General features: G+C 41.0%; 1 protein-coding gene across 1 annotated transcript in view; it reads right to left on the bottom strand.

The window, feature by feature from the left end:
- Positions 1–24,877, bottom strand: part of NR2E1 (nuclear receptor subfamily 2 group E member 1) — an 85,249-nt gene that overhangs the window by 12,125 nt on the left and 48,247 nt on the right. The window contains exons 3-5 of the mRNA XM_082252597.1: positions 14,959–15,046; positions 14,289–14,524; positions 4,553–4,699 (exon numbers count right to left, since the gene is read on the bottom strand). Of these exons, the coding sequence (XP_082108723.1) occupies positions 4,553–4,699; positions 14,289–14,524; positions 14,959–15,046 (471 nt within the window). The remainder of the gene's footprint in view (positions 1–4,552; positions 4,700–14,288; positions 14,525–14,958; positions 15,047–24,877) is intronic.

Below are 24,877 nucleotides of genomic sequence, written 5' to 3'. Positions count from 1 at the left end.
ATGTCTTTTCTTACAATATAGGTCTATGAGTCAGCTATTACTTTGCAAACAAGGTAACTTTGAGGGTCATTTTTTAGCTCAGTTACAGTTGCTAGAGAAGAGGAATTGCATCCTAGCCCCCTCTAGTGACTAATCTACAAACCTCTATATTTAAAAGAGAAGTATGGCCAAAGAATATGTGGCCATACTTCTCTTGTGGGTCACAGGAGTGCACTTAGATTTTCTCTCCTGCTGATGTAGCAGAACTGCTCAGGGCTCTGGAAAGATCCTGACAATTTTGTCAGGAACCACACAGCTGCCTGATTGACAGCTGGCCCCAACTCTCAGCGCATGGCTGAGAGCCAAAGCATGCTGCTACCACCCCCATCTCTGACAGGAGCAGAGTAAAACTCTGTGACTGACAGTCACTGCTCTCCACTCCAAGCAAACTGAGAACTGAGTGATCAGCAGTTATGTGATCTCTCAGTTCTCGGTCTTAGAACCGAAAAGGGACAGCTGCAAGATTGAGGTGAGTATGTATGATTATATTTTTTTGCAAACCCTAAATTTCTCCTTTAACACAATTCCAAAATATGGAACAGAAAGCTTGTAGAAATGTTATTATCAAGGCTTTCTTTTGCGCAAACAGTGAATTTGAAATATGAGCTCAATGAAAATAAAATATAATTTTTTATTTAATACATAAAAATGAGAAAATAATATGACCATGTTTCACCCAGAACTGGACAATAGGATGTTTCAGAAAACTTGTCAATTATACCCTTTACAAACCAGAAACCTTTCTGAAATTTCCGCCTAATAATTTGCCAATAAATTTGCCATTGCATATCACACCAAAGTAATTGTCTTCAAATAAATATTTTTTTTTTCCATATATCAAATCAATTTTGACTAGTTTTGTTAGTTTTAAAGCAATGGGTTCTGCTACTGTTGCTCTCTGGAAATGCTAGATTCCTGGCTGTAGAGAAATGAATGTGACAGACCATTAATAAAGTTATTAATGGGTTTTATGGAGCCTTTTAAAAAATATGAGACAAATCCTTTATTTTATGAATTCAGGATTAAAAATTAAACATTTTTACTGCACCTTCACCCTCCACCTTATATATACTCACAAGTAATGACAATATTGTCATAACATAAATCAAACGTCCACGTCACCCACAGCCATACCATAGAGGTCTAACATTAATACATTTACCACTGAGCTCCACAACCTACAGGATATGTATTGTCACAGTGCCTGGCAAATTGCACAATGGTGATAAATGATGACTAAACTATCATATCAAAGATCAGTGATCTACCATGCATTGTAGGCATACAATCCTGCATCAATACAACTTAGCATTATACAATTAAATATGAAAAAAAATAATTTAGTAAATATGGAGCTTTTAACCAGTTCTGGACCGGACGATTTGCCCCCTTAATGACCAGACCCTATTTTGCGATTCGGCACTGCGTGACTATAATGAACAATTGCGCAGTCGTGCGATACTGTACCCAAACGAAATTTACATTTCTTCTTTTTTTTCCCCACAAATAGAGATTTCTTTTGATGGTATTTGATCACCTCTATGATTTTTATTTTTTTGCGCTCTAAACAAAAAAGAGCGACGATTTTGAAAAAAAAAAAAACAATATTTTTCACATTCTGCTATATGACATTCTCAAAAAAAAATGTAAAAATTAAAATGTTGTAACATTTTAGGCCAGTTTGTTTTCTGCTACATATTTTTTGGTAAAAAAAATCGCAATAAGGGTAATTTGATTGGTTTGCGCAAAAGTTTACTGGTCTACTAACTACGGGAAAGATTTATGTCATTTTTAATGTTTTTATTTTCTTTTTTTACTAGTAATAGCGGCAATCTGCGATTTCTTGTGGGACTGCAACATTTTGCGGACCCCTAACTGACATTTTTGACACTTTTGGGGGTACCAGTGACATTACTACAGTAATCAGTGCTAAAAAAATGCACTGTTACTGTAATAATGACACTGGCAGGAAAGGGGTTAACAGTATAGGTGATCAAGGGGTTAAATGTGACCCTAAGGGAGTGATTCTAACTATGGGGGAGTTGGACTTGTGAAATGATCATAGAGACATGCGATCCTATATAGCAGGATCACAGGAGCTCTGTGATCATTGTAGGGAGCAGAACTGTCGACTGTGTTTACCAGGGAGGAAGTAAGTGATGGGAGTGCGACATGTAACTGGATCAAGAAACAGGGATTCTTTTTTGTTAAGGATACCCATGTCCTTCCCCTTCTTGACCAAAGAATGCAGGTCTTTATGAAAGTCAAAGACAGGGTCTTTCCTCAGAAGTTGGTAAGTTTCTTGGTCCCCCAGTAACCGCCCCATCTCCTCCTTATAATAGAATTTTGACATGATGACTAAACCCCCCCCCTTATCGGCAGGGCCTATAACTAAATCACAGGGGAGGGGGGTAGTCGTCATGTCAAAATTCTATTATAAGGAGGAGATGGATGGGAGCCGCTTTGCTCCCAGGAGTGTGGCCAACTTGTTTATGGCCCACTGGGAGGAAGGTGTGGTTTTCCATCAGCGCCCAGACCAACTTGTATGCTACCGAAGGTACATTGACGATGTGTTCCTGATCTGGAAGGGGGATCTAGACAGTTTGAGGTTATTCATGGACAAGTTAAATTTTAACACCAGAAACATTGTCCTCACTTAGAACACTGATTCTGATAGAATGTTTTTTCTGGATTTGGAGATCTTTAGGGAAGGTGATTCCCTTAAGACCCGGATTTATTTTAAGCCGACTGAGCGGAATGGGTACACCATAAATTGTGGCTCTGTAATATTCCCAGGGGACAGTTTGTCCGTCTAAGGAGAAATTGTTTCTCTGAGGCTAATTTTCTTTCCCAGTCGGCTCAATTATCCAAAAGGTTCATTCAAAAAGGATATCAGAAGGGTGACCTTGAGTTGGAAGTTGAGAGGGTGGCGAGTCTTCATAGGACCACTCTTGTGTCAGGGTCTAAGCGAATTAAAGAGAATTCCCAAGAGTTTAGGATGATCCTGGATTAAAATGTGCAATATAAGTACGTTGAAAGGATCATCTCTAGACATTGGGTTATTCTACTGAGGGACAACGTTTTGGGGCCAGTATTACCCCCCCGACCTTGTTTCATTTATAGGAAGGCTAAAACCCTGAGAGATATGATAGCCCCCGGAGTGGTGGATCACCCTGCTCCGAGGGTTAACAGTCTTTTTTCTTTTATGTCAGCGTTTTATGCCTGTGGACGCTGTCGAGCCTGTAAACACTCCAAATGCAACCTGAAGAAACGTAAGGAACTCGTGGCAGCAGACACGGGTAAGATTTACCCAATTAGGGAATTGATTACGTGTCAAACCCAAGGGGTTGTTTACATGCTGGAGTGCAATTGTGGCCCCCAACATGTGTATGGGCTGCCCCCCCCCCATGGCGGCCCTGATGCTGCAACACTAAATTTCCCCTTTGCAAATTATGCATTGTGTAGATAGAACTGAAAAGAGGATTATACTGTGGTGTATTACAAACAATCTCTTGAAGATATTTTATAAAACCATATATTCCGTGTATGGAATATACCGTGTTAGGAATATATGCCTGCTTGTTTATTTATTGTTTGGGCTCATTCCTTTAAAAGCTCCATAGTTAATGGACAATTTTTTTCATACCTAACAATATAATGCTAAGTTGTATTGATGCAGGATTGTATGCCTACAATGTGGGGCTTGCTCTGTCAAGCTGTGTCTCCATATGTAAATGGTTGCAAAGCGATGCCAGCTGTTCCTAGGTAAAATCAAGACATCAACAGGTTTCACGCTATCATAGGGATTCTTCAGGGCTGTCTCTTGTATATACTTTTTAAAACCATATATTCCATAGATGAATGGGCTCCTATGCTTTGTCTGAGTGTTTATTTATTAAGTTTAAGCTCAATTCTTTAAAAGCTCTATATTTACTAATTTTTTTTTTTCATACTTAATAGTATAATGCTAAGTTGTATTGATGCAAGATTGTATGCCTACAGTGCATAGTAGATCACTGATCTTTGATAGTTTAGTTATCATTTACAATACATATCCTGTAGGTTGTGGAACTCAGTGTTAAATGCAATAATGATAGACCTGCATGGTGTTTCTGTGAGTGACGTCTGATATATATGTTATGACAAAGTTGTCATTAGTTGTGTGTGTGTGTGTGTGTGTGTGTATATATATATATATATATATATATATATATATATATAGTGAAGGTGCAGTATAAAATTTGTAATTGTATTCTGTCTCTAGCTTCATTAGGTAATGAGGTTAAGCTAGTAGTTGGTGTAAAAAAAAGAACTCCTAGTCTAAATATCTTTTCCAGTGACTCGGAAAATATTGAGGGTCTGTATGACACCTAGGCAACTAGCCAACGATCTGCAAGGGCAGCTTATTTGGTTAATTACTGGTTTCCTTTAACACCATATACAAAAGCAATGTAAAACAGAAACATAAGAGATCAGTCATTTTGAAAATACGGTTTTATGACTCTAAACTCACTTGATCTTGTAGAGACAGTGTAGAAAAAGCTGGCACACTCTTTGCCCATTTAATGCTCATGAATAGGAGTCGGGCTGCGGATTCACAGACAGATTCAGTGGCCACTTCATAGAGATACAATGGAGCTCCATTCACTTCATGTGGGTACTAGATTAAAAAGGAAAACAGACATTTCAGTTACGTATTAAAAAGACAGTATATGGCTAACACTACATTAATCATTCATCTTTAATACTAAACCACGCTGATTTACCCCCACCCCCCAGGACAATTTAGTATCTTCTACCCCACAACTAATTTAAAATATTGCCAATAAAAGAAGTAAAAGTAAGAAAGCAATTCCTGAACTGTAAATGTTTCTTAAATCTTTAAAAATGAGTATGCCCAAGTAGACCAATCTGCATTATCAGTGAGCAGGTATTATGCCTAAAGATGGCCATACAGTATTGAGGTTTATTAAAGGTTCAGACTTTAGGCCTGAGATTCTAATCCTGGCTATTGATGGGCAAATTACAGGAACCTCACAGGTTAGATTCACAGGGATTCGCCAGTTTTATACTATAGTTCTCTAGTGATCTCTCTGAGACAGCCCTGCATTTTTGGAAGTTTCTCCAATCTTCTCCAGCTACTGATGGATTCAGAAAGGGATATAGAAATTCTGGAAAGTTCTCTAGTTAGTCACACTACTGGTGGCAAAAGCACTCCCAGAATCAGGGGAAGAAGCCTACGGTTCAGACTGCGCAATTGCCCTATTTATAGAGTAGCCTTTCACTGCATGAATGTGCACCTCCACTTTCCAAGGTAGGAGGATGATTGTTAACCTTTTACAGATGCTTTTTCATCCTAAATCTCTAATGATTGGGTTCAGGAAATGGTGTCTGAAGACTACGATGCAGGTGGAACAGGAAAAACATACAGAGATCTCCCTTAGAGATCTCTAATGTATGAAGCTGGTGGGTAATTTAACTATTATTATTGCATACATTTCAAGCATTCATATGTTAACATTTATATCTTAGAGAGGAGAGTTTTCAATAGCACAACTGATCCATGTTGTAGGATATGTAGGATAAGTAGTTCAGTCATTAAAAACAAGTCACTCAAAATTGATACAGTATATAGTCTTGGATAGACTATATAAAGTAAAGTATACTTTATTTATATAAAAAATATATAAAAACAGAATACATAATTGGAGGACATTCCACCCTGTACTGCAATGCAGTGCATAAATACACTCAGGGGAGGACTGGGAAGGGGGGCAGGGAGGCAATAGCCCCCCCTTACCCCGGGCCGCTCTGGTGCCGGGTAAAAAGGCCACACTAAGGGCTGGATTAATGTATTAATGCCAGACAGCTGCTGGTCGCCACTACACAATGTTGTATTTGCAGAGCTGCAGCGGAGCGGTATGAGTGTGCAGAGTACACTCCTGCACACAGCTGGCACAATACTTCCCTGTCAGGCAGAGTGATCTCCCCCCAACAGGAGCTTCCTAGGCCTCGCCTGGCGTAATGTCATGTATTTTTATTACACCTCCTTTGTTGCTATTAACATTAAATTATGTTACCACATTGCATCATGTTTGTCTTGCTTCATAACATCAATATCCGTTATAAAACCAAGTGGGCATGGATAGTGAGCTGATTCGATGGTTCAATGGGCCACTTGACTGGACTTGCCCCCCAGGCCTAAGGCTGCCAGCCCTGCCCTGAATACACTAAATTGCAATACAGTTCCAATTACGCAATAAACTATACTCACTCATGATGATGCCTAACGTGTTGTGCAGAGCACAGTTTTCTGAACCATCACATCATGCATGAAGCCGCCTTACCTCATATGCATTATGTAACCCCTAAGGTACCACCAAAATACCTAGAGGCGCATTGACAGATGTTAGATACCTGCCCTGCATGTCCTACATGGCACCACAACATAAAGTATAAACTGTTCAAAAGCATTTCAACATATTTCAGCAAGCAACAGGTGTGATAGAGGACAGGAAAGAGGCATAAGGGAGAGGAAAAGAATTTTACGGGCCCAAAGCTTTTATTGAAGGACAAAGCAACATTAGGGAGATTGGAGGAAGGGGAAATCTTCAGACGTCCTTTATCTCCTTCAAGTCCAAAAAAGTTATAGTTTTTGAGCAGACTGTGGACCAGTCTGTGACACTCTTCAAAGGACATCCTCTCCCTCTGAAGGATGGCGTGCTTTCTGGTGCACCACAAAGCATCCTTAAAGCAACACATCATTCAACAGGTGCCATCAATGTCCTCCTGTTCAAATGCATCACAAAATAGTTTGCATAGCATCCCAAAGGGTGTGGTGGCTATTTAAATTACAAAGTTTTGAGTTCTGGTTCCTGGGCCATCAGCAGGTTCTGAGCAAAGGGACATTTCCAGAAAACATGCAAAGCAGTTTCCTACTGGATTATGAAAAAGGGGCAGAGTCTGTATCTGCTCAGGTTTTTGCATCTATAATTGTCCTCAAAGGCAACCCCCCCTGGATTTCCATCCATTCCAGATCTTTGTGCCTGTTGGTGAGTCTCTTTGAAGAAACATTCCTCCAGATCATCTTACAAGTGGCTAGAGGTAGGCCAGGAAAAGACACCGAAATGTTCTTGTCTCTGGTCAACTTGTAGACAACCATTCACTACCACAAGTTGGGCATAACTCCTTGTAGCCCTGCTCCTTGGTAAGCTTAAAAGTGTCCAAGTAATACCAGGGAGTGTGCCAATTATAGGGGATGGAGCTGTCCAATTTGTCCCTTTCAATGGACCTCCAAAGAGGCAGAAGGAAAAAAACTGGACATGGATTTTTCAACAGGGTCCACTTTTTGATCTATCAAAGTCCTGAGTATGGAGTTGCAAACAAAGAACAACCTCATTTGGATGGCAATGTCAGGAACACTCTTACTGTCTTTAACCGGTTGCCGACCGCCGCACGACTATATACTGCGGCGGTCAGCCCCGGCCAGGCAGAGTGACGTAGGGGTACGTCACTCGCCTGTCACTGACTCGCGAGCCAATTGCGGGTGGGCGCGTGCCCGCCCACCGAGGCGCGCGCCCGCCCCGGCTCGTTCACTGACAAGTCAGTGCGTGTGACCGGCGGACCCGATCGTCCGCCGGTCACTCACGATCGCTCTGGTGAAGGGAGAAAGGCGGACGGCTTATGTAAACAAGCCGTCTGTCATTGTTCCCTATGTAAAAATGAAGATCAGACGGTTCTACTATGTAGGACCGTTGATCTTTGTTTTTACACCAATAGCCATGTCCCTTTACAATTAGAAACACGCCCCTAGGACACACTTAACCCCTCCCTCTCCAATAAAGTTAACCCCTTCCCTGCCGGTGTCATTTTTACAGTAACAGTGCATATGTATAGCACTGATTACTGCAGTAATGTCACTGGTAACCCCAAAAGTGTCAAAAATGTCAGTCAAGGGTCCGATCTGTCCGCCGCAATGTCGCAGTACCGCAAAAAAAATCGCAGATCGCCTCCATTACGCGTTAAAAAAAAACCACCAAAAATTACAAAAATCTTTCCCTTTGTTAGTAAACGCGATAACTTTTGCGCAAACCAATCAAAATACGCTTTTTGCGATTTTTTTTACCAAACATATGTAGCATAAAACAAATTGGCCGAAAATGTTAAAAAATTTTGATTTTTACATTTTTTTGGGGGGGAATTTCATATAAAAAAATTTGAAAAATATTGTTATTTTTGCAAAATTGACGCTCTTTTTTTGTTTATAGCGCATGATCAAAAAATCTCACAGGTGATCAAATACCACCAAAAGAAAGCTCTGTTTGTGGGAAAAAAAGGACATCAAATTCGTTTAGGTACAGCGTCGCACGACCGCGCAATTGTCCGTTAAAGTCACGCAGTAAAAAATCGCAAAAAAACCCCTGGTCTTTTAGCAGCCAAATCCTCTGGGGCTTAAGTGGTAAAAGGGCTATTTAAACATAACTGCTCACTTTACTCTGTCAATTTGGAACCCAAGATGAAGTAAAACAAAGCCCAGGTGATGTCCTTACAAGTGTTTTCCAGGGAGGATCAGGCCTGGGTGTTCACTCACTTGATTCACATATGTCCTAGGGACTGGAGTGATATGATCTCTTTAGCTGAGTTCCTAACTCTGTCCTCTCATCTTAGGGGGAGTCATTTGTTGCAGCTGACGGAATCTTGTTTCTGCTTTTTGCTGCATATTGCAGATCCTCATGTAATGATTGTAATAGGCAAGTATGTTTGTAAAGTTCATAGCAGGAATCTTATTGCCGGATTTTCTAAGAGGTAACATAAGTATAACTTGGAAACAGCTGTACGAAACTCAAACATCTGTTTTTAGATAGGACATTACAAAATCCAAACAAACTTTACACTTCAGCGAGGCTGGCCCAAGACATTGTGCTGCCTGGGTCCAAGAATAAAAGAATAAAATGCTGCTCCCCCCCCCCTTAAAAAATAAAATAAAAATTAAACCCAACAAAAGGCCCCCACATCCATTATTTTATATAAATATAAAATGTAGAAAATATTATATATACTGTTATCTTCTTTCATAACTCACCACCGGACCGTTCCACCAAACACCCACTGTCTGTCCTCAGTCCTCCTGTCATTCCTGTGTCTGTTGCGCCCACTGCCCTAGAAGATCCAGACTGCCCTGCATGAGATGGAGTGCACTGATGTCTGTCATTGCGCACACCACGATCACATGAGTGACATTCCCCAGAGGAGACCATTTGCCTCCTCATCCTCATCAGTTTGCACTGCAGGAAGCAGGATGAGATGGGAAAATGCCGCCTGTAACGCGCCACAAACTGATGACACATAAAACTGCTGGAAAAAAAAATCTTTAGAGTGAATTTGCTTCCCCTCTCCAAGTGCTTCCTGGGTCCAATGGACCCAGCGGGACCCATGGTAGGGCCGGCCCTGCTCTTCAGTATAACTACACATCTAAGCCTTAAAATAACTACAGAAAGCACAGCCTGCTTGCTCAGTAATTTTGTTTTTCATACAAGCATTGCTGTATTGCACCTTTAAATTCCTCTCCTTTTGACAATAAACTGGTTATCTGGAAATTTAATTTACATATGTTTTTAATGCTTCCATTAGGCTCAAAAATTCACCACACCACAAGATCATTGCTTAAGGGTCAGCATTATGAGCTTCTCACAGCCACAAATCAATTTCACATCTGCCTTGGAAGTCAGAATCTGACTACCATTACATGAGGAAGAGAGAGAAAGTTATACAGCACAGACCTACCCACACTACGTGTGAAAAACTGCTTAAGACCCCTTTCACACTTATGCGACCTAAAAGTCGCGCAAATTTACCGCAATTTTGCTGCTACGATTTTGCTGCAATTTTTACTGTACTTGAAGCAATGCCTATATCCATGGACCTCAAAACGCATCAAAGTCTGCCCAAATTAGTGCAGGGACTACTTTGAACTCGTTGCGACTTGAAGTCGCACAGATATGAACGGTACTCATTGGAAATCATGGAGTACGACTTGTCATGCGACTTTCCAGTCCCAAGTCGCAGGAAAAGTCGCACAAGTGTTTTGCAGCCTGCCAGTCCTTAGGTGCACTGCCTGCACTGCCTGCATTAGTTTAAAATGTTCAGGCTCCAAACATTTTCAGCAAGTACAGAAAAATCTGAAAATGTAATTTAATGCTTATTGTAATTTTCCTTTCCTGACAAGCGCCATTGCACCATACTAATGGGATAACCTCTGACCTTCTCCCCTCATGGGACAGTAAACCCACAAATTTTTACCCTACTTCAACCATATTTTTGTGTAACTAGTAAACTCTGATTTGGAGGGATACTATGCTGCCATAAAGCTTGTCTGAAAAGCAACATTACTTTAAGTATGCAATTCAATTTTCCTAACAGCTCCATGTCAATATACTAATGGGACATCATTTGATGACACAGGGAGGGAGTGCTGAAAGCATTTAGTTGCAAAACATAATTTATGTAGCAAAACACCTTCTGACCAAAATTTACAGTTGTAAAAGAGGTAGGTTCAACACAGTAATGGGACATAAAAGGTATGCATTAAGGACCAGATAGCCACCTTATCATTCGACGCAAAGTTACAACTGTGAGACGAAAACTGTGGAAGACACTGGCAGGCCAGAAGGAAGGCAAACAAACTGGAAACATTTTTGACTCTCTGAATGTACCAGGATATGGATATGTGTCTTTTACATCTATTGAAAGAAGCCAATCTCTCAGCTAAATAGTCTCCATCTGGATGTGTTTTGGTTGAAACCTACAACTAAAAAACTACCACTGGTCTCCAGTCCCCTGTCTTCTTCTTGACCAGATGAATACATCCCAGGAAGAGCTCTTGCTCTGGTACTGCAATCACTGCTGTTCTAGTAGGGTTTTTACAAAGACGACTTCAAATTCAAGTTTGAATGTAGGTCAATATGAATTTTAGAGTTTTTTTTTCCAGAAACTCACATGAGTAACCCCCTGAGATTGTCTTTATTACTTACTGGTCTCTTATTTTATCTGCCCAAACTTCCTAGAAACTTGTACTTCCATGTGGCAAATTTAGGTAGGCAAAACTTTCCAAACATAACTACTGGGTCTTTTGTCCTCTAGAGGCCTGGCTATTGATTGTGAACCTCTGTTGCTGTATTTGAAGGTACAGTAGATGCATAAATTGGGGCTTTTTCTTCTTCTGCCTATTCTGAAGTATTCGCCTTAGCACATCCAGCTTGTTGCCAAATAATGATTGACCCTGAAAGGGGATCTTGCGCCACCCTTGGTTTGAGACACCTATAGCCGGTGAAGTCCTCTCTTCCCTGTGACTAACCATAATATTACTCTTGCCACTAACTTGCCACTAACTTGCTGATGTCAAGGGATGCTTCCAGTAAGAATCCAGCAGCCAAGCATTATGTCTCTCACTGTAGTGAGAATCTCGGTTTTACTGAGATCGTTGGAGACAGCTGATTCAACATTTTCAACACTGACTCCAAGGGCCCTTGAGACCAAATCTAAGGCCACCTCCAGCTTACATGCCATTGTCAAATATATATATATTTTTAAATCCATGTCACCACACCTATGCAGGACATCCCTGCAAGAGAAATTGCACCATCCAAGTATAGTGGGATGGGCATGATGAGTTTTGCCTTGTTGTCAAGGGTTTTTAAATCTTCTATAATTTCACAAATCGATTATAAAATGATTTTTTTTTTGTCAACTTGATTTAACTAATCTGTAATTATTTATTTAAATTTTTCTATGAGAGGGAAGGCTGTAACTTCCTTCTTCATATGCATAATGTTTTCTTCTTTTGGAACTTCTCTGCCAGATCCTCCTACAGAATGTCCTGTTTGAATGACTTAACGAAGGGCTGCAGTAAGATAAAGTTGAAACCCCCCAGCTCTCCCTCATCTAATGAGGATTAATAAGAACCTTCAGACTTGCCATCTTCCTGAGATGCTGGTGTTGACTTTTCTGGACACAGAGTTGGTACCTGTGGACTGCTAGACTGTTAAACAGTAAGGTACAGGTGTAAGACTTTAAGGTATCCTGGAACATTTGTTTCATTAGGGAAACCACCTGGTGCTTATTGGCCTCTTTGAACCTGGTTGCTTCCATAAAGCAACTTTCACAATTTATATTTCCCAGCATGACTATGTTATGACAGGCCCAATACCCATCAGGAGAGGGTTGACGATGGTAGGCTCTCTTATAAGATTCATGTGGAGAGTGATAATGTGTGAAAGGAAACCTTGATCTTTGGTTTCTGTAATGATGGCTAAAGGAACTTCTTTCTCTGGGTGAAGATCTGTGTCTTTCGAAGTTTTACATCTGTTTCAGGAAGAGGAAGGAAATATTCGATCTTCCCTAAAGTGCTGAGGATGCACTCGAAAAAAGGGAGACAGCTGAACAGGAGAACAGGCTTCACTGCTTGAGGTATAATGGGAGCCCTCACCTACCATTTCTAAACTAGCCAGTCTTTTGGAGGGATCGGTATGGCTGGATTTTTTTGAAAAACAAAAGGTAACAAGGCATACTATTACTATGCTACATTTACAACCTAATAAATAATATAACGAAGAGTGGCAGGAAAATGCCTACCTGGTGGGAGAAGCATGGAAACTGGGGCAGCTGGTCCCCAGCAAGATGGGACTGTAGACACTGGCAGGCAGTGGGCTTGTAATGGTGGAAGGTTCATCACAGGGTGCCACCACAGTGTTTAAAAGCTGTGGCCAATCAGACAATACCCTGTCTCTGGTGCAGGGGGAACACAACGCATGCAACGACTGTCAGCATCTGCTGAAAAACAAACACAGGAGGAAATGTGCCTGCATGGGATTCAGCTGCCCAATTTGGAATACAAACATACATTCCGAGGGGCCAAACTCTAACTGGAAACAGTGTTCCACCTATCATAAGATACAGCAACCAGCACACCTCTACCTATCAAGCCCTCCTAGATTTACTGAGAGATATCTGTGGGAAGGGACAATCTATATTCCCCACTGCAGGTGGGAGAGGAAGTTGAGAGAAGCTATGTTTCGCTATGATTTCCTTGGTCACGCGGGTAGTGATTCGATTGGATGCACAGACCCCATGTGACCTTGGGGGCCATCTTAGGTTAGGCAGAGACTATTTAAGACTCTGACCCCTGTGTTTGGTGCTTTATGCAAGTTGGCAGGTTAGGGACAGGTTCCCTGCTTGACAGAGACAGTATCAGCACTAGGGAAAGGTTACAGTGGAGTAGGGAGAGAGCAGGGTCTACGTCTACCTCTTCAGGAAACTTCCCATTTGAGTTGCAATAGCTAGGACACACTTTGCTTCTTGTGGCAGATGCTGTCAGCATCCCTGAGTCTTCTGACTGCTGTTAATTCCCAGCATACTTGTAAGTGGCTCTGGATGGGTGAGCTTCTCACCAGGCCTGTTGTGCTGCTGACTGTTCAATGCAATGTTCTTTGCAAATCGGGGCTCTGTGTGTTTATTGCCTGCCACATCTCATTGCACCTTCCTAAGGTACCAATTCATAAAGCATGTCACAGGAGACCAGCATTGGAACTCTTGTATCAGCATTTCATTTAGAAGACCATTTGGGAGAACCTTACTCAAAACATGGGTGGACCACCAGGGATTTGCTGGCAAGGCAAGAAAAAACGTTCAAATGCGTCCAATGAGAGTTTAAGAAGAGGAAAAAATGTGAACACTATGGTTTAAAGGGGTACTAATTTGTAGATAAATGTCCTATGAGAGGAAAGGGGGTGGAGACTACCCCATCAGAATGCTGCTATGTAGCTCTCAGGAAATATCTGTTGATCTTGAAAACAAAGCACAAGCATCCTTATTATTCATGTGTAAACTGCTAGTCCCATAAATCCACCATGTAATGGAGATAAAAAGACAGACATATTGAAGTTCAGCCTGTGTGAAAACAGTGGCTCCCTCCATAGGTACACTGGAGAAATGAATGTAAAAATGAAGGAACAGGAAGCATGCTTTTTGTAGGATCACCAAGCCTGAAAAGACAACTAATGCAGTCACCATGTTTAAGGACTAGTAGGCTATAATATTTTAAAGTTGTGTTTTTGTGTTTAGATACGCTTTATGATAAAACAAATGACTTTCCTATTTTAGCCCAGCTGCAGTGTTTTCTTCAGAGTGTTTATATGTCACTGAATGATTTAACATGCTGCATGGAATTGCATTTGAGATAGAGTGTGACTTACCTTTGGGGTTGGCTGTGCTAGGCCAATCAATGTCTGTCTCTCAGGAGTGGTGGATACTGCTGCCAGCTCTAGGTTATGTGGCTCCAGCTGACTAACAGTGGTGAAGAAGGTAGGTGTTGGTAAGGCTGCTGAAGGAAAGTGAGGCGTGGTTCCATTGACATCTTTATGTCCTCTGAAATATAGAGCCACTTGCTTCCTTATGGTGGATGTTCTTGGTCCCCTTTCATGTTGAACAGCTGAAATCAATCCAGTAATCATCTCAGTACTAATCAAACTCATTTGGAAAATTGATGCAAAGAGCAGGCTCTTAGATACTTCATTTCATTAAAAGGTTAAAATCATGAAAATCTTCCCTCATACTGTGTCCTTGAGAGAACATTTCTTCCTTATGATTTTCCCTTTCTAAATAACGACATTAATCTATATTTTACCAGAGCTATGTCAATCATTTTAATGTAGGCTTCTGTTCTTAAGCATAATGCTTTTGATTTTGCTTATGTTAAAAAAATACCAATGACTGTCTCGCTGATTGCTAAGAAAATCTTATAATTGGATTTTTTTTTCTTTTTCTAATATGAGTGACAATAGATGATTGTATATTTAGGACAGAAATGATCACACGGTCCTATTAATAAGAATGAGACATTTAGTGAACTCTTATGTTAATTACCATCTTTATTCATGTTGACTTCTAAACATTTCTTCAGACGGCATGCCCTACATTGATTTCTGTGTGTCTTGTCCACCGGACAGCCACCCTGTAAAGACAAGATACATACTTATTGTATGAAGTTAACAACACAGTAATAATACACAATTATCATGGACTGACCACATACACACATTAGAACATTAAACTTATGGGTGCACAGATACAGAATATTTACAATCAGAACGAATAAATTGTTAAAGGAATAGAGATTGTTAACTTAGGTTTGTTAATAAGGTAAAAGTCTGTTCACCTTGAACACCCAATCATGTAAAAATGGTAAAAACAGGATTTTCACTTGCATGTGATTGAATTGATTTACGTTTTTTTTACTAATTAAACATTCTCTTTGCTAGTTAAACAAGCCCTATTTGTTAAGTAAGTCGACCACACTATACACTTTCCTATGTACATTCACATTTTTAATTATTTATTTTTTATATCTATTTGAAATGACCATATACCAGCAGTTTTAATATAGGCTAAAATATCAATAGTATTTTCTTGATTATGTCTAAAAGTGTTGCTGTATATATTTTACATATCCAGGAATATATTTGTTAAAACATTTTCATTAAGTTCCTTTTATCTGTTTTTCTCTGCGGCTGCCGAATTTGAAGGTGTAGAACATTTGAATATTTTAGGAACTATTCTAGAATTATTGCAGCCAAGCAGGCTGCCTAATGCCTATTTATTAAAGGCACCTTTACCTTCTTAATAAATACATAATTGGACTAAATTTACCTTTTTCTCTTTTCTTGCAGTTCTGCTTTGAGTGAAGGCATCCATTGGCAATAACATATCACTTGTATGTACAATAAATGTGCAGCTTTTGCTTTTCAGGCACACCCTAAATTAGGAAAGCTCTATACATTTTGTTACCTAGCCAAATTATTCTCATATGAAGCAAGATCTCACTGTTGTGGAGCAGTTCATACCAATGGAGAAATCTTTTTAACTTTTTACACGCCATTCTTCCATTGAAAGTAGTTACCAGTGGAAAAGCACTGCAGTTTTTTTCTCGAGTCTCTGGCTCTGCAAAGCTACATAGGGGTACTTCAGGCTGCTCTTTACCCAGTCATGGCTATATTTATTTAGTAAAATGCTATGTATCCCAGAACCGTTTTTGGGATGATTTGTATTAGTTACAAGCATTTTTAACCATTTGCTCAAAAACTATTACACTTTACCTTTAATTGTAAAAGATTGGGAAAGATAGTCTGGCAGTCTAATGACAATAAATGTTTTAAAGCTGAGCTCCTGGCATAAATAAAATAAACACATCAATGCAATTCTCTATTTATTAATACATTATTACGTTTATTTTTTAATGCAAGCAGTGTAAGTACCTAAATTTGATATGGTGTAGGCTTCTTGCAGTCTATTGCACAGCACTGCTCAGAGAAAGGAGAGGCAATAGCAGCAAAAAGAGCCAAATAGGTGTGCTGAAGTACAGGGTAAATGCTGACAGAAGCAGTAACAGGGAATGTAGATGGAGGGATCCCTTCCCTGCCAGGCAGAACTGTGCTGTATAGCAAAACTGTGTAAATCTCAGAACTGGATGGACAAAAACTCCAAGCCTTTGGTAGGTAAAACAGCTCTCATGAAGTCAAGCTTTAAGATGTTTTTTGAACTAATGTACAAAGACCCTGTATGACTAAATTAGTTGTATTGGGTCTCTGGTCTCTTAGTGGTTAGATCATGAACAGAGACCCAGTAGGCTAAGTAGATGGGACTTTCAGACCTCTTTTTTGTGCTGACGCTCCCTAGACCTGGGCACCCTTTCCCATATCTGGTGGAACTGCTCACTAATAAAACAAACTATTTTTTGGGTAAAGATTGTTAATTTAATAGCAATGATCATTATTGTGACTCTTCTACATGACCCTGGGGTTATTTTTATACAACAGTACTCCCATGTCTGTTCCCAAATGTAAAAAATGAAGAATGCCTTACCTCCTAAATGCAATCACAAGTCTAATCCTGAAGTATTGGAGGGCCACTAGACTACCACCTGTGGCTGAATAGATATTGCAAGTGACCTAAAGACACCCCATGGAGGAAATCTCTATCTTAAAGCAAATAAACTATTATAAAACCTGGGCAAGCCGGCTACATTTTAATACTCAAGATTCCAGTAGACGGCCTCAGATCTTTTTTTTACAGTAAAATGTATTATATTATATACCTTCTGAAATAACTTCTTCACAGCCCACTACACAAGGGCCATAGCACAACTGGAGAACCAGCCCTTGCTCTGCTCTCTACTTGTTAACCCCAGGTGTCCAGACCATTTTTGCTATTTTTCCCTTTTTTTAACATGTTTAGTTGTTTTTACTTACAACTTTGAAAGTTTATAAAATACCAACAAATCATATATTTTATGAAACATAGGACTGGTAGAATAAATAAAGGCGCTGTTGAATTTGGTCATTCCGCATTAGTTGCATAAATATTTATCGAAACAATATTTTCTATAAAAATACAATACAACATAACAAAATTCCTTTCAAAGATTAATATCTATTGAGTTTAAAAAATAACACATAGTTGTAAGTTTCAAATATTGCCTTTCTGTGAAATGGTGAAAATTGTAAGTACGCAAAGCTGTAAATAAAAAATAAATACTAATAAAAATCTGGAGGTTGGCTTCACAGTTATGTCATGTGGTACTGTCCAATCAAGCCTTTAAAAAAGGGAAAACACTGTGATGTGTTGTAACAAACCACTACAGAGTACATGCACTAGGTACACTGGCATGTGTATCCCTGCCAGTGTACATGGGCCTTTAGAGTGTTGATGCACCACATTTGTAAAGGAATGGATTATAAATATAAAATAAAGTGTAGCGCTAATATACAAGTGATATTACATAACAATATGTTAAATCAAATAAAAAAGCAGAACTTAAATCAAGGTGAACAATGTTGGAGGAACCATAGGAATGGATTGATGACTTGACAGATGCTGATCACAGCTATTCATAATTTAGCAGGGTCTGGGGGGACTCTACTACTATAAGATAACTGTCACTGAAGCAACTATGAGATGATAGCCTATGGGAATTTAATTGCTGTAAGATTTATGGAGCTGGTCAGCTGGAAGCATTTCTGTTCTGCCATAACTCTTACGTCAGAGGCAGCAAAAGGGTTAGGATGGCCATACATGGGTCAGTTTTTTCATTCAGCCAGCGGGTTGAACAAAAAAAATTGACCAGATTGCCCTATCCACACACTTTCGACGTGGATGCAGATTTCTTCCCTGCTTTGTTGTATTCTGATGGTGAAACTCCCCCGCTTTCAGAATACACTGATCAGCCCTGCAGGCAGTTGCCTGCCAGTGCTGATCGATTGGTAATTTTCCAGCAGGACCATTCATGAGAAGTCAAACAATAGATTGACTTCTATGAACAGGAATAGCAATAGATGGATCAAAATTCAGACGGTACTTGTTAAACTGGCCCGATTTGGCTCCAAGTATGGTCGGCATAACACAGAGATCAAAAATCGCTATTGTATTTTCCTTCCTTTATGTGTACCTTTCCTATTTTAATATATTGCTTGCATTGTATGTAAGACCTGTAATATTATCTTGCTCTTATGTTTTAATTTATGAAACTACATTATCTTTGATATATGTTCTGTTTTGCGTATAGATAAAATGTCAATAAAATGTTATTTAGGAAAGATCATGAACTAATATACAACCATTATGTATATACTGGCTAAAGAGATCATGGAATCTTCCTTTAGCAGTCAATAAAACAGCCTCTGTTAGAGAAAGATAAAAATGTGGAAGCTTCTGTAAAAAAAACATTTTCTTATGTGCAATATAGTTATCTTTTTATAGGTTCTCAAGTATATTTGTATACACCCATAATGAAAAATGAGTCACCACACTTGTCCTTTTGTGCAGTCACTCGTGGAAGTAAAAGGCTGACTATCATATCATGATGCTTTTCTTTCACTATTAACCACATTCACTGTGCCTGAAACATGAGACAAACCTATTGAATGTACAGCAAAGTAAAAAGCATAGTTCTGAGCACATGTATCACACAACCTATTGCTTTCCCTGGTGGATAAATGTTCCAAGATCATTTGGCAATGGCATTTGGGTCATTGAGACACTCTGCTCAGTAAAACAAATTTATTTCATTAAGTGATTGGTAAGTTAGGCTCACACCACTCTATGCATTAAAAATATGTTTCAATTTACCAAGGTCCTGTTCACCCTGTTATAATTACTGCAAAAAAAAAACACACATCCTAACCTGAGAAGGGCCAGTCCTAAAAATCTGGTCTATACTGTTATACCAAATATCATCCCAATGTGTTTGGCGTGTAAGAGAATCCAACGTGAGTTCTGGTACAACTCCAAATTACGAATAAGTGGCTGAGAAAGAATGACAGTAAATGAACCCATTTAGCTCCCACACCTGTATACCCCTGATGGCGGTATTTACATTTTTACTATGGGCCTATTAATTCAGTAAAACGTTGTCATTACTTAAAGAGGTTGCAAACTCACATAACACAATTACTTGTAACATCTCTGTTTTTTGCAAGATATAAAGTGCAGTGTTTGTGTTTCTTATAAATGATAATTCTAAATTCCTTTTTTCACAGCTCCTCTGTGCAGTCACATGATCCCCCTCTGCTCTGCTTCCTCGATCTAAGAACAGCAGTGGGAGGGGCTGAGATTCCCCATTAATGTCAGCCAGCCAGCAGAGGCAGATTATGTGACCACACAGAGGAGTTGTGCAAAAAGGTATTTAGGATTATAATTAAAAAAAAAAAAAAACCTGACATACTGGAGTGAATAAATTGCTAAAACAGAGAAGATACAAGGCATTGTGTTATGTAATGCATTGGAATAGAGGCAGGAGGAAAGGGGAGGGGCTCGGTTTTGCAGACACAGACTGGAGCTGACAGCCAAGGAGGGAGGGGGAGAGGGGAGAGCAAGAGACACTCAGAACACTGCGGATGATGGAGGCATGGAGGCTGACCACGGTAATCAGGCTCAGCAGCCATGATTACCATGGTCAGCAGCACACAGAGGGGGACACAGGAACTGGCAGGATTAACCAGATATTTTAGGTACAACAGGACAAATGGCAATGCAACACCACTATGCTATTGATCATGCTTTAAAGGAACAGGAGAATTTTTTATTTTTTAGGGTAACAACCACTTTAAGATAACAAAGTAATACATATATTGTTTTTTTTTTTTTCATTACAAACAAGGCTTTTTAGGCTACATTCACATGGACATAAATTTTTTTTCTTATCTTATTACGTATATTTTTTTCTAGCACATAATATCTGTGTAATAATCAGTAATTAATTGCTTAGAACTATCCTGTTTTTTTTTTTTTTCCCCAATACTTGCATCTGGCATACGTGTATATGAATGTCCTTAGACTCCGATTTTTTAAATTTTCTGTTACAGAACTGAACACAGTGCATGTTTATGCACCCGTGTGAATGTCTTTATTGAAAACAATGCAGCTGCCTTCAAATCCGTAAATAAAAAAAAGCTTTTAAATGCTTCTTTTTTTTTTTTTTTAACAACTGTGTTAATAAAGCCTTATTGCCTAGAAGAAAAGGTGTTTTATTTTTTATGAAATCTATCGACAAAAGATGTAGCAAAACATTTACATAGTTTGACTAGTGTTACTTTTAAAACAAGTGTTCCTGCCAGTTATGTGCACATTTGTTCTATAAATCCCCCTATGTATAATGATTTTAAAATTTTGTATATATTACAAAACAATGCAAATTTATAAAGTAGATAAACTTTTTTTTTGTGTGCTTTTTTGACATGCATGGCTAAAAAAGAAACTAACAAATGAAAATGTTAAAAGTTCAAATGTTAATGGGAAAAATTGAAAAAATAAATGGACAGCAAAATAAAAAGTAAGGAAAGAAGGGTAACTAGGGGTCATTAGGGTAAACTAAGAGGTACATAGAAGCTTATTTAATTTTTTTTTTTTACTTGTAATGTTGCTTTATCTTACATCATGTACAAATCAAACCTCTCCCCTCTGAACTACCATGAAAGAACCAGAGAGTTACAATGAGAAAATAATAGGTTTGCTTCATTATAAGTGCCTGTTCACACTATAGCAATGTCAGACATCGCATGTGATTTGCACCTCATTGCTCTGCAAGTCACATGCGATGTCTGTGGGATGCAAATTCAGCCATACAGATTGTATGGCTGAATTTGCATCGCATTTGGACCAAAGTCGTGCAGGACCCTTTTTTTATCTGCACCAGATTCAGATTGCATGGGTGTTTACATCTCTGCAATTCAATTCCTGTCCGAATTGACAGTTCGCACTACAATATGCAAACTAATCTGGGGGTGCCATTAACTTTGTATTGACACTCCCAGCAGTTTGCATATGGCAAGGTGAACTGCCTGCGTGTCGGGTGCGATGCGGAAACCCACAGTGGATTTGCAGGATTCCCACATCGCACCAGTGTAAACTGGCACTAACTCTTCTTGACACTGTGGATGCTGTTCTGTGAGTGTCAGTTTATGGCGGAGCAGGAAGATCTGCTCTTTTATAAATAAAACAAGCCTCGGGTATCAAAATGACATCTGGGTATTGCCAGTAAATGCAGCCAATGAACTTCAGGCAGGAAGAGGGGTGGATGTGCTACACATGCTCGGAGCATTTAGATGAAGTTATTTTGGGCAGGTGTAGCACGCCAAATGTCTATAACTAGCTAATAAGACTCTACTGTATACCTTATGCTTATCTTACAAATGTTTTCATTTTTTATGGTGCACTATGTTGATGGTCATTTAAGTTAAAGTTTATCTAAAGCCAAAACTTTTATTTCGTTTTGGATAAGGTAGGGCATGATTACCCTATTAGTTTTCTGTGTTTCCCTTTATGTCAGAGAAGGGAAATTGAAGTGGGAAATAGGAAGTGAAGGAAACCCCCCATAGACTTCTGCCCCCCTAAAGGGCTGCAACTTGCCATGTGACTTTGTGTCCTAACTGTATCCCGTGCCTACTTTAACCACTGAAATGTATTAGTAGGTGTCAGGGTCCGGACTGGTAGCAGGAGCGGTGCAGGGAGTGGATCCGCTGTGTCAGTGAGGGATTGGCATGGATCGGTCCGGAGGATCGGTTCTAAGTAGTTACTGGTATTCACCAGAGCCCGCCGCAAGGCGGGATGGGCTTGCTGCGGCGGTAACTACCAGGTCGTGTCCTCTGGTAGCGGCTCAACCTCACCGACTGCTGATATAGGCGTAGTACAAAAGGGACAGGCAGAGGCGTAGTCAGACGTAGCAAAGGTCAGGGCAGGCAGCACAGGTTCAGAGGCGATAGTCGTTAGCAAAGGGTTCAGCAACAGGCAAAGGATTACACAAATAACGCTTTCACTAAGGCAACAAGGTAACAAAGATCCGGCAATGGCTGGAAGGGGCAGGTCACTTATATAGGAAACAGGAAACAGGTCACAGGAAACAGGTCACAGGAAACAGGTCACAGGAAACAGGAAACAGGTCACAGGTCACAGGAAACAGGAAACAGGAAACAGGTCACAGGAAACAGGAAGGGAGGTTTGGACCAGGCACCAATTACTGGTGCACAGGCCCCTTAAATTTCAAACGACCTGCGCGCGCGCGCCCTATGGTGCAGGGGCGCGCACTCCGGGAACCATGTGAGCGGGGAGCGGAGGAGGGAGCCGGAGCGGGCACAGGTGAGTGGATCTGGAATGAACGCTGCGAGCGCTCCGGTCCAGAAGCAGGGACCGGAGTGCTCAGCGTTACAGTACCCCCCCCTTTGGTCTCCCCCTCTTTTTGGTACCCAGAAACCTGAGGATGAGATTACGGTCCAAGATATTCTCCTCTGGCTCCCAGGATCTCTCTTCAGGACCGCAGCCCTCCCAGTCCACCAAAAAATATCTTCTCCCCCTGACCAATTTAGAGGCCAATATCTCCTGAACGGAGAAGACATCCGAGGTACCGGATACAGGCGTGGGAGGAAGATTCTTGGGGGAAAAGCGATTAAAGACCGCAGGCTTGAGGAGGGAGACATGAAAACAGTTGGGAATTTTAAGGGAGGGAGGGAGATGGAGTTGGTAACACACAGGATTGATCCTCTTCTTGACCTTGTAGGGTCCCAAATAACGAGGACCAAGCTTGTAACTAGGAACCCTGAAGCGGACGTACTTGGAGGAGAGCCAAACTCTGTCCCCAGGAACCAGGACAGGAGGAGACCGACGTTTCTTGTCCGCTTGGATTTTCATGCGGGATGAGGCCTGTAAGAGGGACAGGCGCGTCTCACGCCAGATGGCAGAAAAGTCTTGCACCAGGTCATCCACTGCAGGTACACCGGAGGAGGAGGATAACGGCAGAGGAGGCAGAGGATGACGACCGTAAACCACGAAGAAGGGAGACTTGTTGGTGGCGGAAGAGTCTTTGTGGTTATAGGAGAACTCCGCCCATGGGAGGAGATCGACCCAATCGTCTTGACGGGAGGAAACGAAGTGGCGAAGGTAGTCGCCCAAGATTTGATTGACCCGCTCTACTTGTCCGTTGGTTTGGGGGTGGTATGAAGAAGAGAAATCCAGCTTGATTTTAAGCCGTCCACAGAGAGCCCTCCAGAACTTGGACACAAACTGGACTCCTCTATCGGAGACAATATGTGAAGGCAGGCCGTGTAACCGGAAGATGTGTCGGAGGAAATGCTTGGCCAACTGAGGTGCGGATGGTAAGGCTGGCAACGGGATGAAGTGCGCCATCTTCGAGAAGCGATCTACGACGACCCAAATTATCGTTTTCCCGTGAGATGGTGGTAGGTCCGTAACAAAGTCCATCGCGATATTGGACCAAGGGGTCTCTGGTATGGGAAGTGGCTGGAGAAAGCCGGCGGGTCTTTGGCGAGGGGTTTTGTCTCTGGCACATACAGAGCAGGACTGTACAAATTCAGAGATGTCCTTCTCCAAGGATGGCCACCAATATCTCCTGGAGATAAGTTGTAGAGTCTTTCGGACGCCAGGATGTCCTGCGAGAAGAGAAGAATGTCCCCACTTAAGAACCTTTAGGCGAAGACGGGGAGAAACATAGGTCTTTCCGGGAGGGAGGTTACGCAAGTCTATAGGTGCCACGGTGACCAGACATTCTGGGGGCACAATGTGCTGTGGCTTGACTTCCTCTCCTGTGACATCAGACGAACGAGAGAGGGCATCGGCCCTGAGGTTCTTGCTCGCTGGACGAAAGTGGATCCGGAAGTTAAATCTGGCAAAAAATAGAGACCAGCGAGCTTGGCGGGGATTTAGTCTCTGAGCAGACTGGAGGTAAGATAAATTTTTATGATCCGTGTAGATGTTCACGGGATGTACCGATCCTTCCAGTAAATGCCGCCACTCTTCCAAGGCCAGCTTGATGGCGAGTAATTCTCTATCCCCAATAGAATAATTTCTTTCAGCGGGAGAGAAAGTCTTAGAGAAAAACCCGCAAGTAACCGACTTGCCTCTTGTAGTCTTTTGCATGAGCAAAGCACCAGCACCAACAGAGGAAGCGTCTACTTCCAGGTAGAACGGCTTAGTAGGATCCGGTCTGGACAGAACTGGGGCGGTGGCAAAGGCAGACTTAAGAGCGCTGAAGGCCTTCTCGGCCTGGGGCGGCCAAGATTTCGGGTTAGCCCCCTTCTTGGTTAGGGCTACAATTGGTGCCACAAGGGTGGAGTAATGCGGGATGAACTGTCTATAATAGTTTGCGAATCCGAGGAATCGCTGGATGGCCTTAAGGCCAGAGGGACGAGGCCAGTCCAGGATGGCAGACAGTTTGGCAGGATCCATTTGTAGTCCCTTGGCAGAAATGATGTAGCCCAGGAAGGGAAGGCTGGTACGGTCG

Source organism: Pelophylax lessonae (genome assembly GCF_965119305.1).
Source record: "Pelophylax lessonae genome assembly, chromosome: 3".
In the NCBI taxonomy this organism is placed as follows: domain Eukaryota; kingdom Metazoa; phylum Chordata; class Amphibia; order Anura; family Ranidae; genus Pelophylax; species Pelophylax lessonae.
The sequence above is the reverse complement of the archived record's forward strand: the minus strand, read 5'-3'. Positions and strand labels throughout refer to the sequence as shown.